This window comes from Rhinopithecus roxellana, chromosome 5 (assembly GCF_007565055.1).
Source record: "Rhinopithecus roxellana isolate Shanxi Qingling chromosome 5, ASM756505v1, whole genome shotgun sequence".
Lineage (NCBI taxonomy): Eukaryota > Metazoa > Chordata > Mammalia > Primates > Cercopithecidae > Rhinopithecus > Rhinopithecus roxellana.
The window spans coordinates 146732175-146752617 of NC_044553.1; the positions used below are offsets into that span (position 1 = coordinate 146732175).

A 20443-nucleotide genomic window follows, 5' to 3' on the forward strand; every position below is an offset into this window, starting at 1 on the left:
CTAGATTCAGTGTTGTCCTAGGACGCCTCAATGAGCTTGGATATCTCAAAGTTCCTTCCAATTTATGAAGTCAATTTAAAATGAGCAAGGCAACCTCTGAACAACATTTGCACAACAAAAAGTTGCTTTCAGTGACCTCCCTGTCATTCCCACCCTCCAGAGCCCTCAGTCTGCTCCCTACACAGCACCTGACTTCTCCCCTTCCCACTTGACACCAGCCTATCAATAAATATCAGTCCCTGGTTCTGTTCTCTCTTGGTCCAGTTCTCTCATAGAAACTATGAATTTGGCTGCACCCATGGGTAATTGAGAATTAGTTTGTTACCCTGAGGAACTACATTTGCATGTTAACAGGATGTGTTCTGGAGCTGACGTTTTAATCCACATCTCTATCAATGCATTTATCGTGGTGTATCATAATTACTTGATGATACACCTGTCTCAGTAGCTAGACTGTGACTTCTTTGGGTGCACCGCCTCGGGTCTTTTTCATCTTTCTGTGTCAAATGCCTAGCCCCATTTCTGCAGGCACTCACTCGCTAAGTGTTTACGGAATAACCAGATGGACGAGTGACAACGCCTAATGAATAAAGTAACTGTTAAGATTGTAGGCATCCTGATAGTCATGGGAAGGATTGGTGTGTGTCAGCTGTGGAGAGGGACTTTATAGGGCTCTTCAAATCCCACCCCCTGTGGCTGTCCGCTCTGCCTGTCTTTAATACTGAGGCTGAATGCAGAGATTATTGCCTGACCAGCAGGCATTCACGCTCCTATAGAAACTGCGTTCTCACCCTGCCAGAGAAAGGGATCGGCACATCAGAAGTTTTCATTAATTCAGGCTTTGGGGAGGTCGTCCAAGCTAAGTCCACAAGAACACAACTAGCAGGGGGTCCCATTAGAGTCAAAGGAGAAATACCCCAATGTTACAATACCTCTGGACACACCAGGAACAAAGTGATGGCGGGTATGGAGGGGCAATTTTTATCAGACCCATTATGCTGAACTGAGAGCCACATGCTTCCAAAAGGCGTGTGAAGTATAACAGAATATGAGCGAGTGCACCACAGTTTTGCATTTATTGATTCATCGACTGCAGATATGCAGCTTGTCACAGAATCAAGGGTCGTGTAACAAAGCCAGGGAAAATATCATTTTAATTAACAGAAATTGAAAATGCAATCGCCATTGCTTTCAGATATACCTGCCATTTGCAACCAGAAGTTTGGAATTGGTTATCATAATTCAAAGATGTCAAGAAAAGCTCTTTTTTCTGCATAAATATTTTTTAACAGCTTTTATGTAGGATTCCTATAAGAATACACAGATACCCCAGGTGAGGCCAGCACCATGCCTGTCACACAGTAAGTATCCTCTGCAAACATTCGCTGAAGCAATCATTTGATTTATTAGCGATTTAAATAAAAATCTGATTGTGTCATCCTCCCACTTCAAATCAGTCAAGACCTTCCTGTTATTCTCAGAAAAAAAGAGCTCCTTAGTAAGACCTACTACACCCTACACGACCTGAGCACCCCCCGGCTCTCCCCACCCTCATGCGCCATGCCACACCCCACTTTCCAACCAGTACCAAACCCACATCTCCAAACAAGAGACCGAGGCCCCCTTTCCTGTGCTTCATTGCCTTTCTCTGTTCATTTAAAACACATCTGAAAACCTCACAATCTATACCAGACTGTGAGTGCAGGACTGTTACTGGAAACATCGAGTGCCATGAGCCACCATTGTTATGCCCAGCTGTAAATAAGTCTAGAGTATCTATACTACATGACTTAGGACCAATTTTCACTGTAAAAATGGAAAAGCGGAGGAAATTAGGTGCATGTGGCTTAGTCTGGATCACAATGAATCCTTGTGGATCCCGGAATTGAAAAAGGGGCTGCAGAAGTATTGAGTTAGTAGGAAGTTAAAATTGCCAGTGTAGAAACCACCCTGAAAGTCGGGTGGTTGGGGGCAGGGATGGGGGAATTTCTGGATGAAAGAATAGAAGGGAAAACAACAGAACCAGAAGAGGGGCACAATGACATCTTGGCATCCTGAGACTTTTTCTACTCTTGGTTACTATGGTTACAGACGCGATCAGTGCTGGCTCCTGAATGTGACTGGGGCCCCAGGCAGCTCCATTCAGCACACTCTCACCCTGTCCCAGACCCTGTCTTTGCCATTTTGTGCAGTAAGTGACATATTCAACAATGTCCGGCTCCTGATCATTCTCAAGTCCATGGTGCAACTCAAAAGAAATCATATTCACTCGCCTCTGCCCAGAACACAGAAGCTCCAAAACTTCCTTCAGAATATAAAATTGCCTCAGGAATAAGCCAGGCATATAATGTTTGGAAACATGGGAACCTCTAAGGCATCGGATGCATCCTGCTTCCTGGAAATCATTTTCTCAAGACTGTACAGAAAAAGCAACAAGATTGTCAAAAAAATGTTTACTCAAAATATGACAACGAGTGCTAACGGTCCTCCCTCCATCAGCAGCTTCTCTCTGCATGTTTGCCATCACCCCCAGGCACACGGTCCCTGCCATCTTGGCGGGATGCCGACTTGCGTTTCAGTCACCATACAGACACATGGCCTGCAGGCACTGCAGGAACACACCAGACACACACCAGACACCCTATTCCCCAGCACTTCTACTGCTCGGCCTGGAGGCCATCCTGTTTTTTCTGGTTTTACCAAAGGAAGTTAAGTCATCAGTCACTGATTCTGTAAAAGAAGGGACATTGTAAAGAAAGGGACTCTGTAAGAGAAGTGGGACCATGAGTTATCACACTCCACCTCTAGTTTTACCGTCAGAAAAAATAGGGTGGACTGTGGGGTCATTTTTTTAAAATAAATGTTTACACATTTACATAGCACGGTGCCCATACAAGACAGGCTCAATAGACACTTCCAGTAATTGAATAATACAACAAGTTTGGACTGATAGGTATGCTGGGATCTGTTAGAAGACCATATGTTCATATTATACCTACATCGTCACCATGCTCACTGTCTTTCTAGAATAATGTTTCAAGCAATTGGTAAATGAAAGGGTAAAAATGGAGTTAAATGAATCATCATTCTGTGGTTAAGTAGAAAATGCAGGCTTAAACAAAATTAAACAGACTTCTGAACTACAGGATTATCAGAGAGAGGCGTATGAGGCAGAGGTAAGAGTTCAGGCATTAAATCAGACAGACCCGGGTTCAAGTCGTAGCACGACTAGGTAACTTTGGGCAAGTTATGTAAGTTCTATAGGCCTCAGCCTCCTCATTCAGAAAGCAGAGATAATAATTTCACCTATTTCTTTGGATTATGAATAGGATTATATGAGATAATAACTATAAAGCACTTAGCCTAGCATGTAGTGTCTATTCAATAAATAATAGGAAAAGATTCTCATGGTGATTTTTCAATATGTCCTCAAATTCTTTGACATGCCTCCCTTCCAACATTAATGTAATCACCCCCACTCTTCCCCAGATGTGGACTAACTTGAGTGACTGGCGTCTAAGGAAAAGAACGTGGTGGTAGTAACAATATGTGATTTTTGAAATTAAGTCATAAAAAGTGTTGCCAATTCCACCTTGTTCTCTCTTGAATCACTTGTTCTTGGGGAAGCCAGACACCATGTCACATATGAGTACACATAAGCATCCCATGGAGAGGCCCACATAGGCAAGAAACAAGGCCTCTCTCCAACAACCAGCAGCAATTTGCAAGTCACATGAGTGCACCATCTTGGAAACATATCCTCCTGCCCCACTCAAGCCACCAGATGACAGCAGCCCAAACAACATCTGACCACTACCAATGACAGACTCCTAGTCAGACCACCCAACTAAGCTATCCCTGAAGTATTGATCCGCAGAACTTATGAGATAATAAATGTTCATATTGATTTAAGCCACTAAATGTTGGGGTTATTTGTTACACAGTAATACAGTAACATGCTAATGTGCATGATGAGTCTCTAGGAATGACTGAACACGTATCATACTGCAAACTGACTTTACCATGACACCACTTTTCTTCTCAGAGTATCTGATGAGTCTAGCTTATGTCTCATAGTAGACATTTTGGGAAATGTTGGTCTGGAATTTAACAGTTTATGAAGTTTGTTCACATTTGTCTCATTTGATCATCTCAGCAACTGTGAAGTGGTTATTATTGTGATCTTTATTTTATCCAAAAGAAAACTAAGGCTAAGAAAGGTTAAGTGACGTGGCCAAGCTCATATAGTGTTACGGTCTGAATGTGTCCCCCAAGAATTCATATGTTGAAATCCTAATCCCAAAGGTAATGTTATTAGGAGATTGGGCCTTTGGAAAGTAATTATGTCATGCTCATGGAGCCTTCATGATTAGGATTAGTGCACTTATAAAAGAGGCCCAAGAAAGACCCCTCACTTTTTCCACCATGTAAGGACACAGCAAGAAGGCACCATCTATGAGGTGAAAAGCAGGCCCTCACCAGATGCCAAATCTACTAGTGCCTTGATCTTGGACTTCCCAGCCTCCAGAACAATAAGAAATAAATTTCTGTTGTCTATAATCTATCTAGTTGTATTACAATTTTATTAAAGCAACCCAAATCGACCATGATACACAGCTAATAAAATTGGTACAACATTAACTCAGACTCAAATATTGTGATTCCAAGCCGTGTTCTTTCACTGGTCTTTTCTCTGACTTAACCAGGACAGCCTAGGTTGTTTAAATCTGAACCAAGAACACGAAGAGTCTACCAGAGTACCAGGAGGGTTGTGCTCTGCTATGGACTACCTCCTGGATGATCCAGACAGTGAACCAGATGCTTCCAAGAGGCTGAGCTGGAGGCTGCCCTGACTTCACAGGCTGTCTACTGCAACTGTGAGAACAGCATAATGCAGGTACCACTCATGCAGCTTTTATGACGATCCAGCATTCTTCTACAAGCTTTGCATGTATCACTTTATGTAATCCACATAACAAACCAAGGAAGTAATGGCTGTAATTATCTCTATCTTGCAGATGAAGATACCAAGTCATAGAAAAATGAAGCAATGTTCCCAAATCAGCCTCTAGTAAATCATGCTTGGATGAGGACTTAGGCAATCTAAGACTATCAGGGAAGGAAGAGATCTCAACAACCAAAAACTCAATTCCCTCCTTTTCTAAATGAGTGTCAGAGCCAGTCCTAGAAACCAGGTCTCCTATCCTAAGCTCCTATACTGTACAGAGGGTGATATTTTGCCCGGAGTCTAGGTTAAATGACCGTAACATGTATTTAATCTCCTTTCAGGTTATTGTAATAATGCATAGGCCAAACCAGATAAATTCCTTTGGCCTAAAGTAACATTCTTAGCCAGCAGAATCCAGGAGCTGGCCCAGGTTGGTCCATGGTTAACATGAGTAACAGCACTCCCCAGTTTTCAGAGAAAAATATAAATTAATAAATAGACTTTTTTCATCTCTAAGTTTTTCCTCCCATCAATTTTTCTTAAACACTTGGTGCCTGACTTTTGTCTCAGAGGACAAAGTAAGTGAAGGTTTGATGTCAAATATTTTATCACACCTAATATCAAGCATCTCTATTCTGTGTGTCAGGCTCATATCACATTAAATTTAGTAAGTTATACTATTTATCTTTATCATACTAAATATTTGGTGTGTGATTATTTAGGGGATCTCAAGTTCTGCTTGCACATAAGAAACTCATTTTCTTGGTAGTAAAATTTTTGCTAGCTTGAATGTCAAAATTATGAATATTGGTGTTTTAGGCGTCTGCAAAGGTTACTGTGACTTCCAGGCTCTCCATCACCTGACCAAATCTTCATTTTCTATTCAAGCAACTCCTTTTTTTTTTTTTTTCTGAGAATGAGTCTTGCTCTGTCACCCGGGCTGGAGTGCGGTGGCGCGATCTCGGCTCACTGCAAGCTCCACCTCCTGGGTTCACACCATTCTCCTGCCTCAGCCTCCCCAGTAGCTGGGACTACACGCGCCCAAGCAAACTCTGCAGGATTTGGGGGGGCTTGGGTGGGGAAGGAATAAAGGAATGAAGAAAAGAAGGAAGGGAGGAATGAAGGAAAAGTTTCCTGTGATCACCTGGCTTATGTAGGGCAGTAAACCTATGTTTTCCTTTCTAATCTTGTTTCCCCACCATTCCACTCTGCTTCAAAGTTGCTTCCACGGAAACGGTAAGTGATGAGACTAGAAGCTATTGGTAATACAAAACGTAAAATTTCCTGAAATCCTATCCACCTCCCAGCCTCATCGCCACTACCTCCAATGCCCATCCCTCCCCATCTCCCTGGCTCTGGGAATGGCAAAGGTAAAGAATGCAATGCTCCCTCACGACCATGCCATCCCCTACCAGTGACTATGGCCCTCCCTCACTCCCTCCCTTCAACCCTAAATTAAGGATTAGGAAGTCAGGTTTCATTTTCAATTCAGAGTACTCAGTCCTAGACACTCACAAGGGAGAAAAAAAAATCTTAAACTGTGGCTGCAAATGACAAATAAATGTTCTAGCAAGTAAATATGAGGTCCTTATTTTCCCATTCTAGGTGATGGTCATGAGCCGGACGTAGATAAACTGTAAAGTCTCCACTGAGAGTACCCCTAGGACCAGACCCCAAAAGTGGAAGGTCCCTTGGACCTCCATAATACTTATGGAGAGAAATTACCCAGGTGGGTGTAACCAACAGGGCGACCACACTCCTAGTGCCATGTTTAGGTAGATTCTGTAACCAAGCCGTGCAGAGCTAAGCCCCTCACTAACTCTAACCTCATCTGGATCATCCAGTAGGTGCCCTTTATAAAAATCAGAGTACAGAAAAAGATTGTCACTTTTATCCACCTTTCTGCATCAGCCAAAGGAGCTGTCCAAACTGAAACTTCCTAACTGGCTATCAGTAGAATGGCTTCTTTCTATTTTATCATTAAACTCTTCTTCTAATTCCCTGTAGACTAAAAGCAGAAAGAAAATCACTAGCTCACTGTGCCTATATTAAATATACTTCACACCATATCTCAGTTGTGGTTGAAGTTTCCTAATGAGGGAAAAGCCTATATTTTTTAAATGCATCAGATTTAAGGTGAGGCTCATATGGAGCCAAAGTACAGATGTTTTGGAAATGGCATGTAATAGCAAAGTTATCCTGCTCAATCTTAATTCAACCCAGTGGTCACCGGGATTGGCAAAAAGATGGTGAACTCCTTAGACACTGCTGGAAAAGAAGCCTGAACCAAATCTTGGCTAAGACAGTTTTTGGAACACAGTTCCTTGGTACTTTTGAGGATAATTGTGGTGATTTTGGCACATTTTAAATCCCATTTGGAACACTGATCTCCTGAAAATTGGATATTAAATCAAAAATAGATTTTCTTTCCAGGAAATCTAAGCTATGCAAATGTGTGTTTGGAAACACATTAATAAAGCTAGCACTTAAGCAACCTAGCAAGTTGAAAATGGTCCCCATTCACGAAAGATCAAAATATTTTTTTAGCCAGCACAGCAGAAGGAAGATCTAAGGGTCTTCACCTGAGCTCATTAGAATGAAAGTGTAGACCTGTACAATAAGTACAACCTGCTGAAAATAGCCGTCAACTAAAGATTCACTGATCAACAGGGAGACTGCTTCCTCTAAATCTCTCAGAGAAACCTTTGAATACACTTCTGGGTAACAAAGAGCAAGAGAGTGTGGAATGAACGAAGATGCTGGGAGGAAGGAAAGCTTGAAGGAAACTGTCATGGACGTAAGCATCAAAAGGCCTAGGGTAGCCCCAGCTCTGCCTGTTTGTTGCTTTGGGCTTCCACATAAATCATTTATCTTTTCTATATCTTGCTTTATGTGTCAGTAAATCTAAGACTCTAATCACTACAAAAATAGGGTTGTTTAAAGAACAAATGAGATCATTCCTAAAAAGTGTTCTGTAAACTGAAAGGTGCTATGCACATAAGGTATGGGCTTCTCCAGAATTTTGCATTAAAGTGTGCACAAAAAATGCAGCCTTTTAAAAAAATCCAGCTCCAATCCTATAGCTTTGCTTCTTTCTTAAGCGGATTAAAGTACCTAAAAATAGCCACACTCCAATAGCTAATATGAGCCAAATTATTTATTGGACATTGACCATATCTTTAGCAGGCTAGATCAGTCCACCCATCCACCCTCACCGCACTTCTATTCAGCCTTCTTACACCTGGTCAAAGATGAGAAAAGAAGGAAAACAGCCCACTGGAGGCTTTAGAGAGAGCTGGAGCTTGCAAGAAAGTGGGAATATCAGTGTCCTTTCTGATATGCCGCTATTTGGGGATATTCTTCCTTTCTCCTTATTTGTACTTTGCCATTTGTAGCTTAGAGGCGTCCTGCAATTTCCATGATGCATAAAGCCTTCGGTCCTCTCCAATCCATCCTGCCAATCCTCCATTCATTCAGCAAAGGGTTACTGAGTGCCAGGCACTTTCCAGGGCACTGGAGTTATGGCAATAAACAAGACAGAGAAAGTCCCTGCTCAAGCAGCTCATATGCTAGTAAAGGAGGCTGGCATCAAATGTGGCCCATGAGTAAGTGAGATGGTTTCAAGTAATGACAAGTGCCAGTAAGACAACTGAACAGGTGACATAAGAGAAAATGATGGTGCTGGGGAACAAGAGGAGAGGTCTTTCAGATGGGACAGGGAATCCCTTCCTGACAAGAGGACATTTGAGCTGAGATTCAAATGACGGAAAGGAGCCAGCCATGTGAAATGCATTATAAGCAGTGGGAATTCCAAGCGCAAAGGCCCTCAGACAGATGCAAGTGTGATCTATTTGAGGAATGAAAGGAAGCTAACTGGCCCCAAGATCAGATCAAGATGGGGAAAGTTGAAGAGACAAAGTCAAAGAGGTAGACAAAGGCAATGACTCCTTTCTCCATGGAAGGGAAGGGAAACCCAGAAAAGCTAAATGAGCAGCCCAAAGTCATATAACTAAGTATTGCTACAGCTACTTTTAGAAGCTAATTATTTTGCCCCCAAATTCAAAGTTTTTTATACTGTATTCATCTGCTTGCCTCTAGTGAGAGGAATACTATTTGCAGATCTTACTGTTTTAACAAGATCTTAATACACAAAAGCAGCAGGTAAATACCAGTTCTAAGCAGAAAATCATCAACAAATGATGCTGATGATTTAAAGTGCACGTTGCCAGGCGCAGTGGCTCACGCCTGTAATCCCAACACTTCGGGAAGCTGAGGCGGGTGGATCACCTGAGGTCGGGAGTTCAAGACCAGCCTGACCAACATGGAGAAACCCCGTCTCCACTAAAAATACAAAAATTAGCCAGGCATGGTGGCACATGCCTGTAATCCCAGCTACTCAGGAGGCTGAGGCAGGGGAATCGCTTGAACCCGGGAGGCAGAGGTTATGGTGAGCCGAGATCGCGCCATTGTACTCCAGCCTGGGCAAAAAGAGCGAAACTCCGTCTCAAATAAATAAATAAATAAATAAATAAATAAATAAATAAAGTGCACGTAAATGCTGCTATGAAAGCTAAGACTTAGAACCAATCTACTTTTAGTAGGTCCTACACAAACAGTAATGCTCTTTGAAGAAGGCTCTGTTCCATGAATATGAAGGAAGGCCACAGCTCACCAGAGAAGAACCATTTTACATTTGGGTCTTGTTTTTACCTACAGCTCTTGACAATGCTTTGCTTAATCCACCCAAACGCCATCCAGACCAATCTATTCTCAAACCACCTTCATTTTGTGCTATTAAATTGTAGGGTAATAAGGCTGTAAGAAAAACATTATAATTACAACTGCCTTCCACAATCCATGAGAGCACCTCCGCCTGAAGGGTCATATCTGTTGATAGACAAATCCTACAGTCCAAGTAACGTGAACTGTCTCTCTCCTCTTTCCCCTAATACTGCTAGGTTCCCTTTCATCTTTTCCCTGCTAAACATATTTGGTCTGTGTAATCCAGAGCCTCCAAAATATAGACCCAAACTCTGTCCAGTAGTCACTGACTTGCCCATCAGACATGGAAATGAAAACACTATTGTCTAAATAGGTTAGTAGAGAAAAGAACGAGTAGGGTAAGGTTGAGTCACTGTCTCCTCTTCTCCTTCCTCCTCTCTCTGCCTCTCTTTTATCCTCCTCCTATTCCAATCCCTTTTCCTCTTCATCCTCTCTCTTCTTCTTTTCCTCCTCCCAACAAGCTTCTTCACTTCCTGAGCTTTGGGAACCTTACCAGGCAAAAGCCAAAGTCCCAGTAAGAAACACAGACTTGAAGAGTGTTTAAGAGTCCAGATTCTAATCTTGTCCTACTAGCTGTGCAACCTTGGGCAAGTTACTCAACCTCTCTGTTCCTCAGTTAACTCATCTGTAAAATTAGGATAATACTTTCCTCCTAAAATGTTTGTAAAGATTAAACTAATACTTGTAAAGCATTAGAAGAGCACCTAGCACATAATTCTATACAGATAAGACATATGTCACCTCACTCCCCACTCTCTTCCCGCCTCCATCCCCTGGCTAGAAAAGACTACTGTCACCCCTACCTTTGGGAACAACTGTGCACAAAGTCAGAGACACTCACTGGAAGGCAGATTAGTGGTGTCATGATGGCAATCAAGTGCCAAATGGGACTATAACACTTATACCATCAGATAAGTATTGTGAAAATAATTGTATGAAATAATACACATAAAGCACCTGGCATGCAATGGTTGCTCATTAAATTTTGTTATTTTGTTGAGGTTTTTTCATTTTTAGCACCATTAGTTGTAACTGAAGTTGCTATTTGCATGCTTTTCTTCACTGTGTCAGGCTGTATAATGTGTAAAATTCATCTGTGTACATCACTGGAACATGAATATATAGAATGATGATCATACAGAAATATACCTTAAAACCCAAAGCCAACTTCACAAAATCAGTATCAGAGTGTTCCCTCTGTACCAAAGTTCCTTGAAGATCCTGACCCCAGCATTTAGACAGCTGCCCACTTAACACACCCCTTGGATGGCTTGGGGACATGTCCCACTCAACAAGTCCTAGATTGAACTCATGAGCTTTCCTTCCAGACTGGTCCTACCCTGGCTGCCATCTCAGTCATTCCAATTCCTTCACTTGACTTTCAAACATTATTCATGCAAAGCCTGTTGATTTCATGTCCTCCACAGCTCTCTACTCCAACCGCTTCTCTATGCTCACAGCAACTACCCTGGCCCATGCTACCATTGTATCTGGTCCCCCATATCCACAAAAGCCACATAACCCTTGTTTTGAAACTTAGTTCAAATCGTGTCACTCTTTGTCTTGAAATTCTTCATTGGCTTAAGACAAATAGTATACTCTTCCAACCCCACAACCCTACCCCACCTCCAACAACACAGGGCTTGGTGGTGGGGGGTCTCGCCTGTGGATCCCCCAGTTATATCTCAAAACACAAGCTCTCTTGCTCTCTGCTAGGGATAAATAGTTTTTCAGGGATTTCCCAAAAGAAAGCCAAAGCACACTTCCATATTTCCAGAGATTTCAAATAGAGACAAAATGAAAGGTTTGTGCTGTATTTGCAGTATAACAGCCTGGGTGTTTAAAAAAGGCAATATCTCTTCACTCACTCTTCAGTAGCCATGGGAACCTTCTTTGAGTTCATCAAATACACATGCCTCTTCTGCCTCAGGCCCTTTGCACTTGCTGTTCCCTTTCCTGCAACAATTCCCCTCCTCCTTAGACAATTAACTCCCATACATCCTCCAGGCCTAAGTCCAAGTGTCATCTCCTCAGGGAAGTCTTCTCCAGTCCTTGTCAATCTCTTCTATCAGACACTTTCTTAAACCTCAAATGCTCTCCTTGGAGCATACATAAACTTTGAAGTATGCATTCCTCCATGCAATGATTGATTTAGGTCTGTCTTCCTCACTGTAAACTCCAACACAGAGCTTTTGTCTTTCCTGTTCTGACTGTATCTCCAGTGCCTAGGACAGTGCTTAGTACGTAATAGGCGTTTAACAAATATGTTTTTCAGGGATTTTCCCCCTAAAAAAGCAAAGGCAGACCTCCATATTTCCAGAGATTTCAAGTAGAGACAAAATAAAAGGTTTGGGCTGTATTTAAGACGTAACAACCTCGGTGTTTTAAAAAAGGCAATATCTCTTCACACACTCTTCAACAGCCAGTCAATTCCTAAGACATTTACTCAACAAATAAGAAGGTTTCTTCTTTCCAGTCTGGAGAAAAAGAAGAAATGCGCTCATAAAGAACATTAAACACACATGCACCCCAAATAAACAAATTTCGATCCCAATACACACAGAGGCGTTGCCTCGCCTGACACAGTTGTCAGATGAGCTAAGAGAAATGCTAAAGAGCATTCTTGTCACAACTGGACACGCGGTTCCAACTTGTTCTGCTCCCATACTGATCATTCCCTTGGAGCCTTAACATCTGTATGCTAATTACAGACACAGTGGCCGACGCTAGACACACACAAATCCGTCTTAATCGCTCCCTTTTGCGTGGATGAAACCTGATCCAACATTCGTAAAAGCATGCAAAGCACACCATTGCTTGAGCGGGCACACTTCGTGCCCCTCCCCGATGCCTTGCCAGCCCCACCCTTCTCACAAACCACCCCTCCTCCGCTTCTACTCTGACCTGAGCCTAACTAGCTGCTAGGTTTGGTAATAAGATTGAATGAAGACTCAGGAGGCCCTGTGGGCTCCATTATTCTGCATGCCCTGCGAGAAGGGCCCACCCCTAGGGACGGCTGCTGCAACTCGAGCCCCACTTGCTGCCAGGAAACCTTTCCCACTGAGGACACCCGGGCATGCGGCGCAGCTCCAGGTCCAGGGGGAGGCACCCCACCCATCTGCCAGAGAGACAAAGATCACCAGAAACAAAGGACACACGCACACACACACACACTCGCACACTCAAAGTCAAAAGCAAATACCGACACTTGCAATTTCAAACCAAACAGTCGGCTTGGTCTATCTAAATAGATCTGGAGACAATCCAGGAGGGACAATGATTATGTGGTAATGACAGGCACTATCTGGGTTCGGAACCCACGCTGCCTCCGCCCTCCTCCCACCCGCGCTGCAGTTCCCAGGCGCATTTCCCAGCCTCAGGACACACGCCGCCAGAAGAGAGTGCTTCCACTCAAGGAAGCGCGCACACGCTGGAGACAGAGGCAGGGCGAGGGCAGCCAAAAGTAGGAAATACCCACCTTTAGGATCCCAGTTCACCTGTTTTCTTGGCGTCTCGATTGGAAATTTCATTGCTCCGTTGCCCAGAAGGGGAAGAAATGAAAAGAACCCAAATAATAATAAAGTCCTCAAGCTTTACACGCCTCGGTTTAGCAGTCCAACAAAACAATTTTCGAGGATGGGGGAGCCTTGGACTGGCTCGTGGAGAAACCCCAGAAAAAGACAGGTGGGAAAATAATGGCTTGGGGGAGAACTGGAGACGGCTTGGGTGTTTGCACCGGCCAGGGGGTGGCCGGCCGTGGCCCCGTGGGTAAATGAAAAAGTAAGATCGGCAAGGGGTGGATGAAAGGATGGAGAGGAAGGCTTGGGAAGATGGAAGAGCCAAGCTGCTTCTCGAAAGCGGTGCCAGCAGGTTAGGGGCTAAGCAGTCTGAACACTGGGGCTAGGGAGAAGCCCACTGCAGTGTCACTCCAGCCCCCGAAGGCGTGTGCGCACACACTACCGCACACACACACACACACACACCCGCACATACACTCCCGGGCGCGCGCTTGGGTGGGCACGTCAGCCTCGCTCGGCCGCGCTGAGCGCACACGCCCCACCCCGGCCTCGGCTCCTCGCCCCCGGCGACGCCCCCCACTTCCCGCTCCCCGAAAGCCATTGGATGTAGAGGTGGCGCGGCGCCCGGGGAGCGCGCGGCGAGGGCTACCCTCCCAGTGGCGCGCCCCAGACGCCGCGCCCTGGCAGGAGAGAGCAGGGCGAGCAGCGGACCGAGGCGACCAGTCGAGAAGGCGCGCTGAGCCTCCGGCACCCGGCCCGGGGCAGCAGGAGGCGGCCGCGGACTTGCCCGCGGGACGACGGGAGGCGGTGGGCGGCGGTGGGCGGTGGCGGGGAAGCCGCGGAGGGGCGGGGAGCGAGCGGCGGGCGCGCGGCTACTTACTGGCTCGGCCGGCCGGCTGGCGGGCGTGGAGGCGGCCGCGGCGCGCTTGCTGGAGTTGCAGCCGGAGACACGCTTGGTTGCCTGGAAGGCGCTGCAGGAGGCGGAGGAAGGGACGCTGCGGCCCCGCCGCAGACCTCAGCCCCTGGGTCACCTCTTCTCACCGCTCCCACCCTGGGGTCTCCCTCCTCCTCTTTTCCCACTTCATTTTTGTCCTCCCGCGCCTGGCTCTCTCGCCTGAGTCCCGAACCCACGTCCCCGCCGCACTCCGAGGAGGCCCGTGCCAGCCATGAGCCTTTTGTTCTGGGACCGCTCCTCGTCTGCTGCGCTCTCTCCGCCCGGGGAAGCTTGCTCCCCAGGCGCAGCTTGGTCCCTTTCCCAGTTACCTGCGGCCGGACTGGGGCCGCTGGTCGTTGGCTGAGAGAGGCACGGCGGCCCCCGAGGAAAGCGGAGTTGCCAAGACCTGGCAGCTCCTGGAAGCGGCGGCCCCGGGAGCCTGGGACCCAGCCGGGAAGATGCGAAGGGACCCAGATCTGTTCCCGGAAAGGGGCTAAACCTGGAGCATTTATCTAATGCCCTCTCACTGCCCCTGCTTGAAAGCCCACAGGGGTTTGTGGTGGGGCCTCAGTCTCCAGAAAAGCCAGGTGGTGCTGAGGTGCTCTTGAATGGGTCACTCAGAGTATCAACATGAATGATGCTGACAAATTGCTTCGGATGCCTTGCAACGGAGCCTTACACGTAGTAGATGCTCAAGAAATACTTGCTAAATGAAGACATGAATTGCATGGTGCAGTGTTGAACAGGAAGTAGTTTAAACCCCTACTTTGGCTTCCAGATAAGGTTACTAAAATTTGTTGTTCATTCAACATATATATTGAACCCCTTCCAAGTGCCATCACTGTGCTATGTGCTGGCCATATGGCAGAGAATAAGATAGAGATCTTGCCTTCATGGGGCTTACTATTTAGTGCCATAAGGTCCTGTTAGGTTGTTGTTGCCTTTACTTACACATAGAAATTGCCCAGTTCATTCCCATGCCTGCCAGCTGGAGTTCTAAAATCCCACACTAGTAGCTGATCTCTTGAGTTGCATGCCACTCTAGGGCACCTTGAGGCTTTTGGGGAGCCCTCTGTCAGCAGCATCTTTCTCACCATCCATCCCTCACTATCACATCAAGGTTTCTGGGTCCAAGAGCAAGACCTACAGAGGTCCGCTGTGGTCTGTAGGAAAGGTAAGTACTTTGTCACTCAGGCTGGAGCCCCGAATTCTCTGCAAACCCCATTCGGGCAAAACTGGTACCAATCTGATGGTGCTACTCTGACTCTTCAGCCCTTTAGGCAGGTTCCCCGGGTGCTTCAGAACCATCTTCCCTGGACTCTGTAACCACACTTTGCCTCTCTCTACTAGGACTGGGAGGATGGCTAAGACATAGAAATCAAACAAACAAGGAATCTCCGTTTCTCCCAGTCATGCCCGGAGACACCAGTGTGTATGTAAATTCTGTTCTCAAGTCCAGAGGGAGCTGCTTCTAAGAAAGGCTTTCGAACCTCACTCTGCACTCTTCTCTTTAACTGTTCACCGGCAGCTGGACTGTAGCACAGTCACTGCAATACAATGTTTTTGCCTGCATCAGAGCCAGAGAGGGGTATCAGCGGAGAAAGATACCCTCTCCTGAGTCATCAGAACATGGGGAGGCATGATTGACATCTACTGAATTCCCCCTCACCATCTCATATTCCCTCTCCATTCATCTTTGTTACATCATTTTGCAGAAGCTGTAACTGGCCTCCTTTTACAGATGAGAAGATCAAGCCTCAGAGAGATAAAGACTCCCAAGGTCACGATGTGGGGATTCAAACCCAAGTTTGTAGGACACAAAGGTCCATGCTCTCCATGCCAGAACCTTGTGAGTTCATCCAGCCCCCAGACCCATGAATCTGACCCTGAACCTGTCCAATGGGTTCGTTTGGGTAATGAAGGTCTAAATATTATATTTTCTAAGCCTCCAGGCCCTCCTCCTTTGCAAAATGAATTGAGCTATTGTTGTGTTCTGGGGTCTGCATCCAGGATTTAGTTGACTGTCCAAGGCAAATTTCTGTGGTAGGAAATGCACCCTTAGAATGCAACATCATTCAGCCAATCAACAAACATTTATTGAGCATCACTTGGGTACAAGACAGGTTGCAAGTCCTCATTAAAAGTTATTTGGGGCCCTCGGTAATGATGACCTTCCCCATAATGGCAACAGCAGGATGGTTATGAGGGGAGGGCTGGGGATGGGGAGGTTGGGGTAGACTCTATTAGGATAGGGAGCAGGATCAGTGTCTAGTGCTCCTGGTCTGCCTTGAAGACGTGCACTAGTCGTTGGCCCTTAGGATGATCTCTCTGCTTAATCACTGGATACCGCCACCTCCTTTCATTTCCCCACTTCCAACCTCTGGAGCTTTCTCTCACCTCCACTTTCATTCTCCCTTCTCAGAATGTAGACAAAAACAAGTTTGTGACCGCCCCCCCCAAAAAAAACCACCAAAATTAGGTAAATAAATCCCAGTACCGTTTCCCACAACGTGCCTGAAATCAAACACAACTCCTTCTCAACTGCGTATTTGGAATGGACTGCATGGAGTGGGGATGGAGGGAGACCCCCTCCCAAGAAAACTTAGCCCTTTGGGCTACTGCAATCCCTTTTCATCCCCTTCGGTTCTACCCTTTGGTTATTTACAGGCTGGCCTTCACTTACCCAAGGAAGGAAAGAAGTCGTCTGTGTAGAGAAAAAACATCCAAAAAAGATGCCGCGCCAAGCGGTTCCGTCTCCCTCTGTGCCGCTACTACTTCCATGGCTATTGCTTCAGGCGGGTTGAGTCCGGTGGAAACAGACTGCCTAGCTTTCCTGCGGCAGGAAAACAAAACATCGTGGCGCAAAGTCTCCCTGCACTCGTCGTCCCCCAGCAGGAGACCCGGCCTGGCGGCCGCCGCGTCTTGGATGTACTGGGTGGCAAAGCGCTGCTGTCGGGCGCACGGGTCTCTGCAGCTCAAAACCTGCCGGGCCGAAGCGCGGCGATAGTTGCTGCACCACTTTAATGAATGCCGTGTGGTCCGGCATGGGAAGGCCGGGAAAGCCCGAAAACCCCAGTCATCTCTGGCGACAAAGTTTCCCCGAGTTGGCTGGCTCCCTTACCCCCTCCCCACGCTCCAGCCCGGGGTGGCTGTGAGACCGGAGGAGACGCTGCCTGCCGCGTGGGGAGTCTCGGGGTGGCTGGCAATGAACAGCTCAGCCAGAGAAGAGTCGAACACGGATTCCGGGGCGAGGCAGGAGAATTTCCTGGGACAGCGAATGGCAGGGAGTGATGAAGCAGCTTGGGGAATCCTGTTTAGTGCCAGTTCTGCAAACAGAAGAGGGAGGAGACGGTCTGATTAGAATCTACTTTGAATTCACAAATATTAGACTAAATTCATTAATCTGCCTTGGATTGTTTCCCTTTGATTTCATCCTTCTTCCCTGAAGTCCAGAAGAAATCTTAGCCTTCCATCTTTTCCCCACCCCAAGACACCTCCAAGTCCTCTTCCCAAAAGAACTGCAGTCAGGTTTCCATGTCATTTTGTGAAAATACCCCCCGCCACACACACACGCCCTCCTTCACCACACACACACGCCCTCCTTCACCACACACACACACTCACACACACACACACGCAAACATCCCCTTCATATACCCACTCAGTGGTAGTAAAACTGATAGCGTTATACACTCACGTTAACTTAAACGTGTCCCACCAGAAATTTTCTTCCCCCAGCCCCACCTCGTGAAGTTTCCACATTGGTCTCAGCGTTTAAGCATGCCTACATTTGTTTTCTAGTCCCAGCCGACATCTGCGAAAACACACCCTTAAATATATGTTGCTCTAATCCTGGGCTCTGCTTTTGGCTTGGGAAAACTAGAGACACATCACAAGTGAAAGGACAGAGGGTGTCATATGTCATACACCTGGAAGCATGAAGCTAGGCCGCTCGATAACGACCTCTGTATGTGTAAGTCCTGCAGATTTATTTGGATGACTCAAACCTCTAATTGGGTATTCATAAGGATAATATACTATAAACTCCAAAGAAGTTGTAATTAAAGTGTCAGGCTGATGGACATGATTCATAACCAGGAACTGTGTCCTCTTTCCCTATAAGTTCTGTATTTAAAATCTTAACCCTTAGGACAATATTTTTATGCTCCTATAAAGCATTGTGCCAAACATCTTACCAAAAATATACAGAGCTACAATCGTGCTTCTTATACAAGTCTTAAAGTGTTTTTCTCTCTCTCTGGATTACCGCCAAACCATAATCCCAGGTAATTTTTTAAAGATATGGAGCTAGAATATTTTTGCTTTTCCCCTCCACTATTTACTTTGAAAATTTTCAAACACACGGAGAAATTACAGTTGTCTGGTAAAAACCAGTGCTACAGTTTGAATGCGTTTCTCTAAAACTCATTTAAAACTCACTCTCCAATGCAATTGTCTTAAGAGGTGAGGCTTTTAGGAGATAATGAGGTCATGAGGACTCCCCCCACTTATGAATTGGTGCCTTTTTTTATTATTATACTTCAAGTTCCAGGGCACATGTGCACAACGTGAAGTTTTGTTACATATGATACATGTGCCATGCTGGTGTGCTGCACTCATTAACTCGTCATTTACTTTAGGTATATCTCCTAATGCTATCCCTCCCCCCTACCCGCCCCCCCCCCACAGGTGTGGTGTTCCCCACCCCGTGCCCGAGTGTTCTCATTGTTCAATTCCTAGCTATGAGTGAGAACATGTGGTGTTTGGTTTTCTGTCCTTGCGATAGTTTGCTGAGAATGATGGTTTCCACCTTCATCCATGTCCCTACAAAAGACATGAACTCATACTTTTTCATGGCTGCGTAATATTCCATGATGTATATGTGCCACATTTTCTTAATCCAGTCTATTGTTGATGGACATTTGGGTTGGTTCCAAGTCTTTGCTATTGTGAATACTGCCGCAATAAACATACATGTGCATGTGTCTTTATAGCAGCATGATTCATAATCCTTTGGGTATATACCCAGTAATGGGATGGCTGGGTCAAATCGCTTTTCTATTTCTAGATCCTTTAGGACTAGCCACACTGTCTTCCACAATGGTTGAACTAGTTTACAGTCCCACCAACAGTGTAAAAGTGTTCCTATTTCTCCACATCCTCTCCAGCACCTGTTGTTTCCTGACTTTTTAATGATCACCATTCTAACTGGTGTGAGATCTCATTGTGGTTTTGATTTGCATTTCTCTGATGGCCAGTGATGATGAGCATTTTTTCTTGCATCTGTTGGCTGCATAAATATCTTCTTTTGAGAAGTGTCTGCTCATATCCTTCATCCACTTTTTGATGAGGTTGTTTGATTTTTTCCTGTAAATTTGTTTAAGTTCTTTGTAGATTCTGGATATTAGCCCTTGTCAGATGGAGAGATGGCAAAAATGCTCTCCCATTCTGTAGCTTGCCAGTTCACTCTGATGGTAGTTTCTTTTGCTGTGCAGAAGCTCTTTAGTTTAATTAGATCCCATTTCTCGATTTTGGCTTTTGTTGCCATTGCTTTTGGTGTTTTAGACATGAAGTCCTTGCACATGCCTATGTCCTGAATGGTATTGCCTAGGTTTTCTTCTAGGGTTTCTATGGTTTTAGGTCTGACATTTAAGTCTTTAGTCCATCTTGAAATAATTTTTGTATAAGATGTAAGGAAGGGATCCAGTTTCAGCTTTCTACATATGGCTAGCCAGTTTTCCCGGCAGCATATATTAAATAGGGAATCCTTTTCCCATTTCTTGTTTTTGTCAGGCTCGTCAAAGATCAGATGGTTGTAGATGTGTGGTATTATTTCTGAGGGCTCTGTTCTGTTCCATTGGTCTATATCTCTGTTTTGGCACCAGTACCATGCTGTTTTGGTTACTGTAGCCTTGTAGTGTAGTGGGAAGTCAGGTAGCGTGATGCCTCCAGCTTTGTTCTTTTTGCTTAGGATTGTCTTGGCAATAGGGCTCTTTTCTGGTTCCATATGAAGTTTAAAGTAGTTTTTTCCAATTCTGTGAAGAAAGTTATTGGTAGCTTATGGGGATGGCATCCTTTTAATAAAAGGACTTGAGGGAATGAGCTTATCTCTTATTGCCCTTCTGTCATGTGAGGACACAGCAAGGAGATGCTATCTTGGAAGCAGAGAACAAGCCTTGGTTTTGGACTTCCCAATCTCCAGAACTGTGAGAAGCAAGTTTCCATTATTTATAAACTAACCAGCAAAAACAGACTAAGACA

General features: G+C 45.4%; 1 protein-coding gene across 2 annotated transcripts in view; it reads right to left on the reverse strand.

Annotated features, from left to right (window-relative positions):
• Window positions 1-17359, reverse strand: part of KCNK10 (potassium two pore domain channel subfamily K member 10) — a 143250-nt gene extending 125891 nt beyond the window's left edge. Inside the window, exon 1 of one of the 2 annotated variants that reach the window (XM_010383873.2) lies at window positions 16866-17359. In XM_010383873.2, coding sequence (XP_010382175.1) covers window positions 16866-16905 — 40 coding nt within the window. In that variant the 5' untranslated portion in view covers window positions 16906-17359. Of the gene's footprint in view, window positions 1-13208; window positions 13712-16865 lie in introns of those variants that run through there. The other variant, XM_010383872.1, reaches the window with a different exon arrangement.
• Window positions 17360-20443: the final 3084 nt, after the last annotated feature.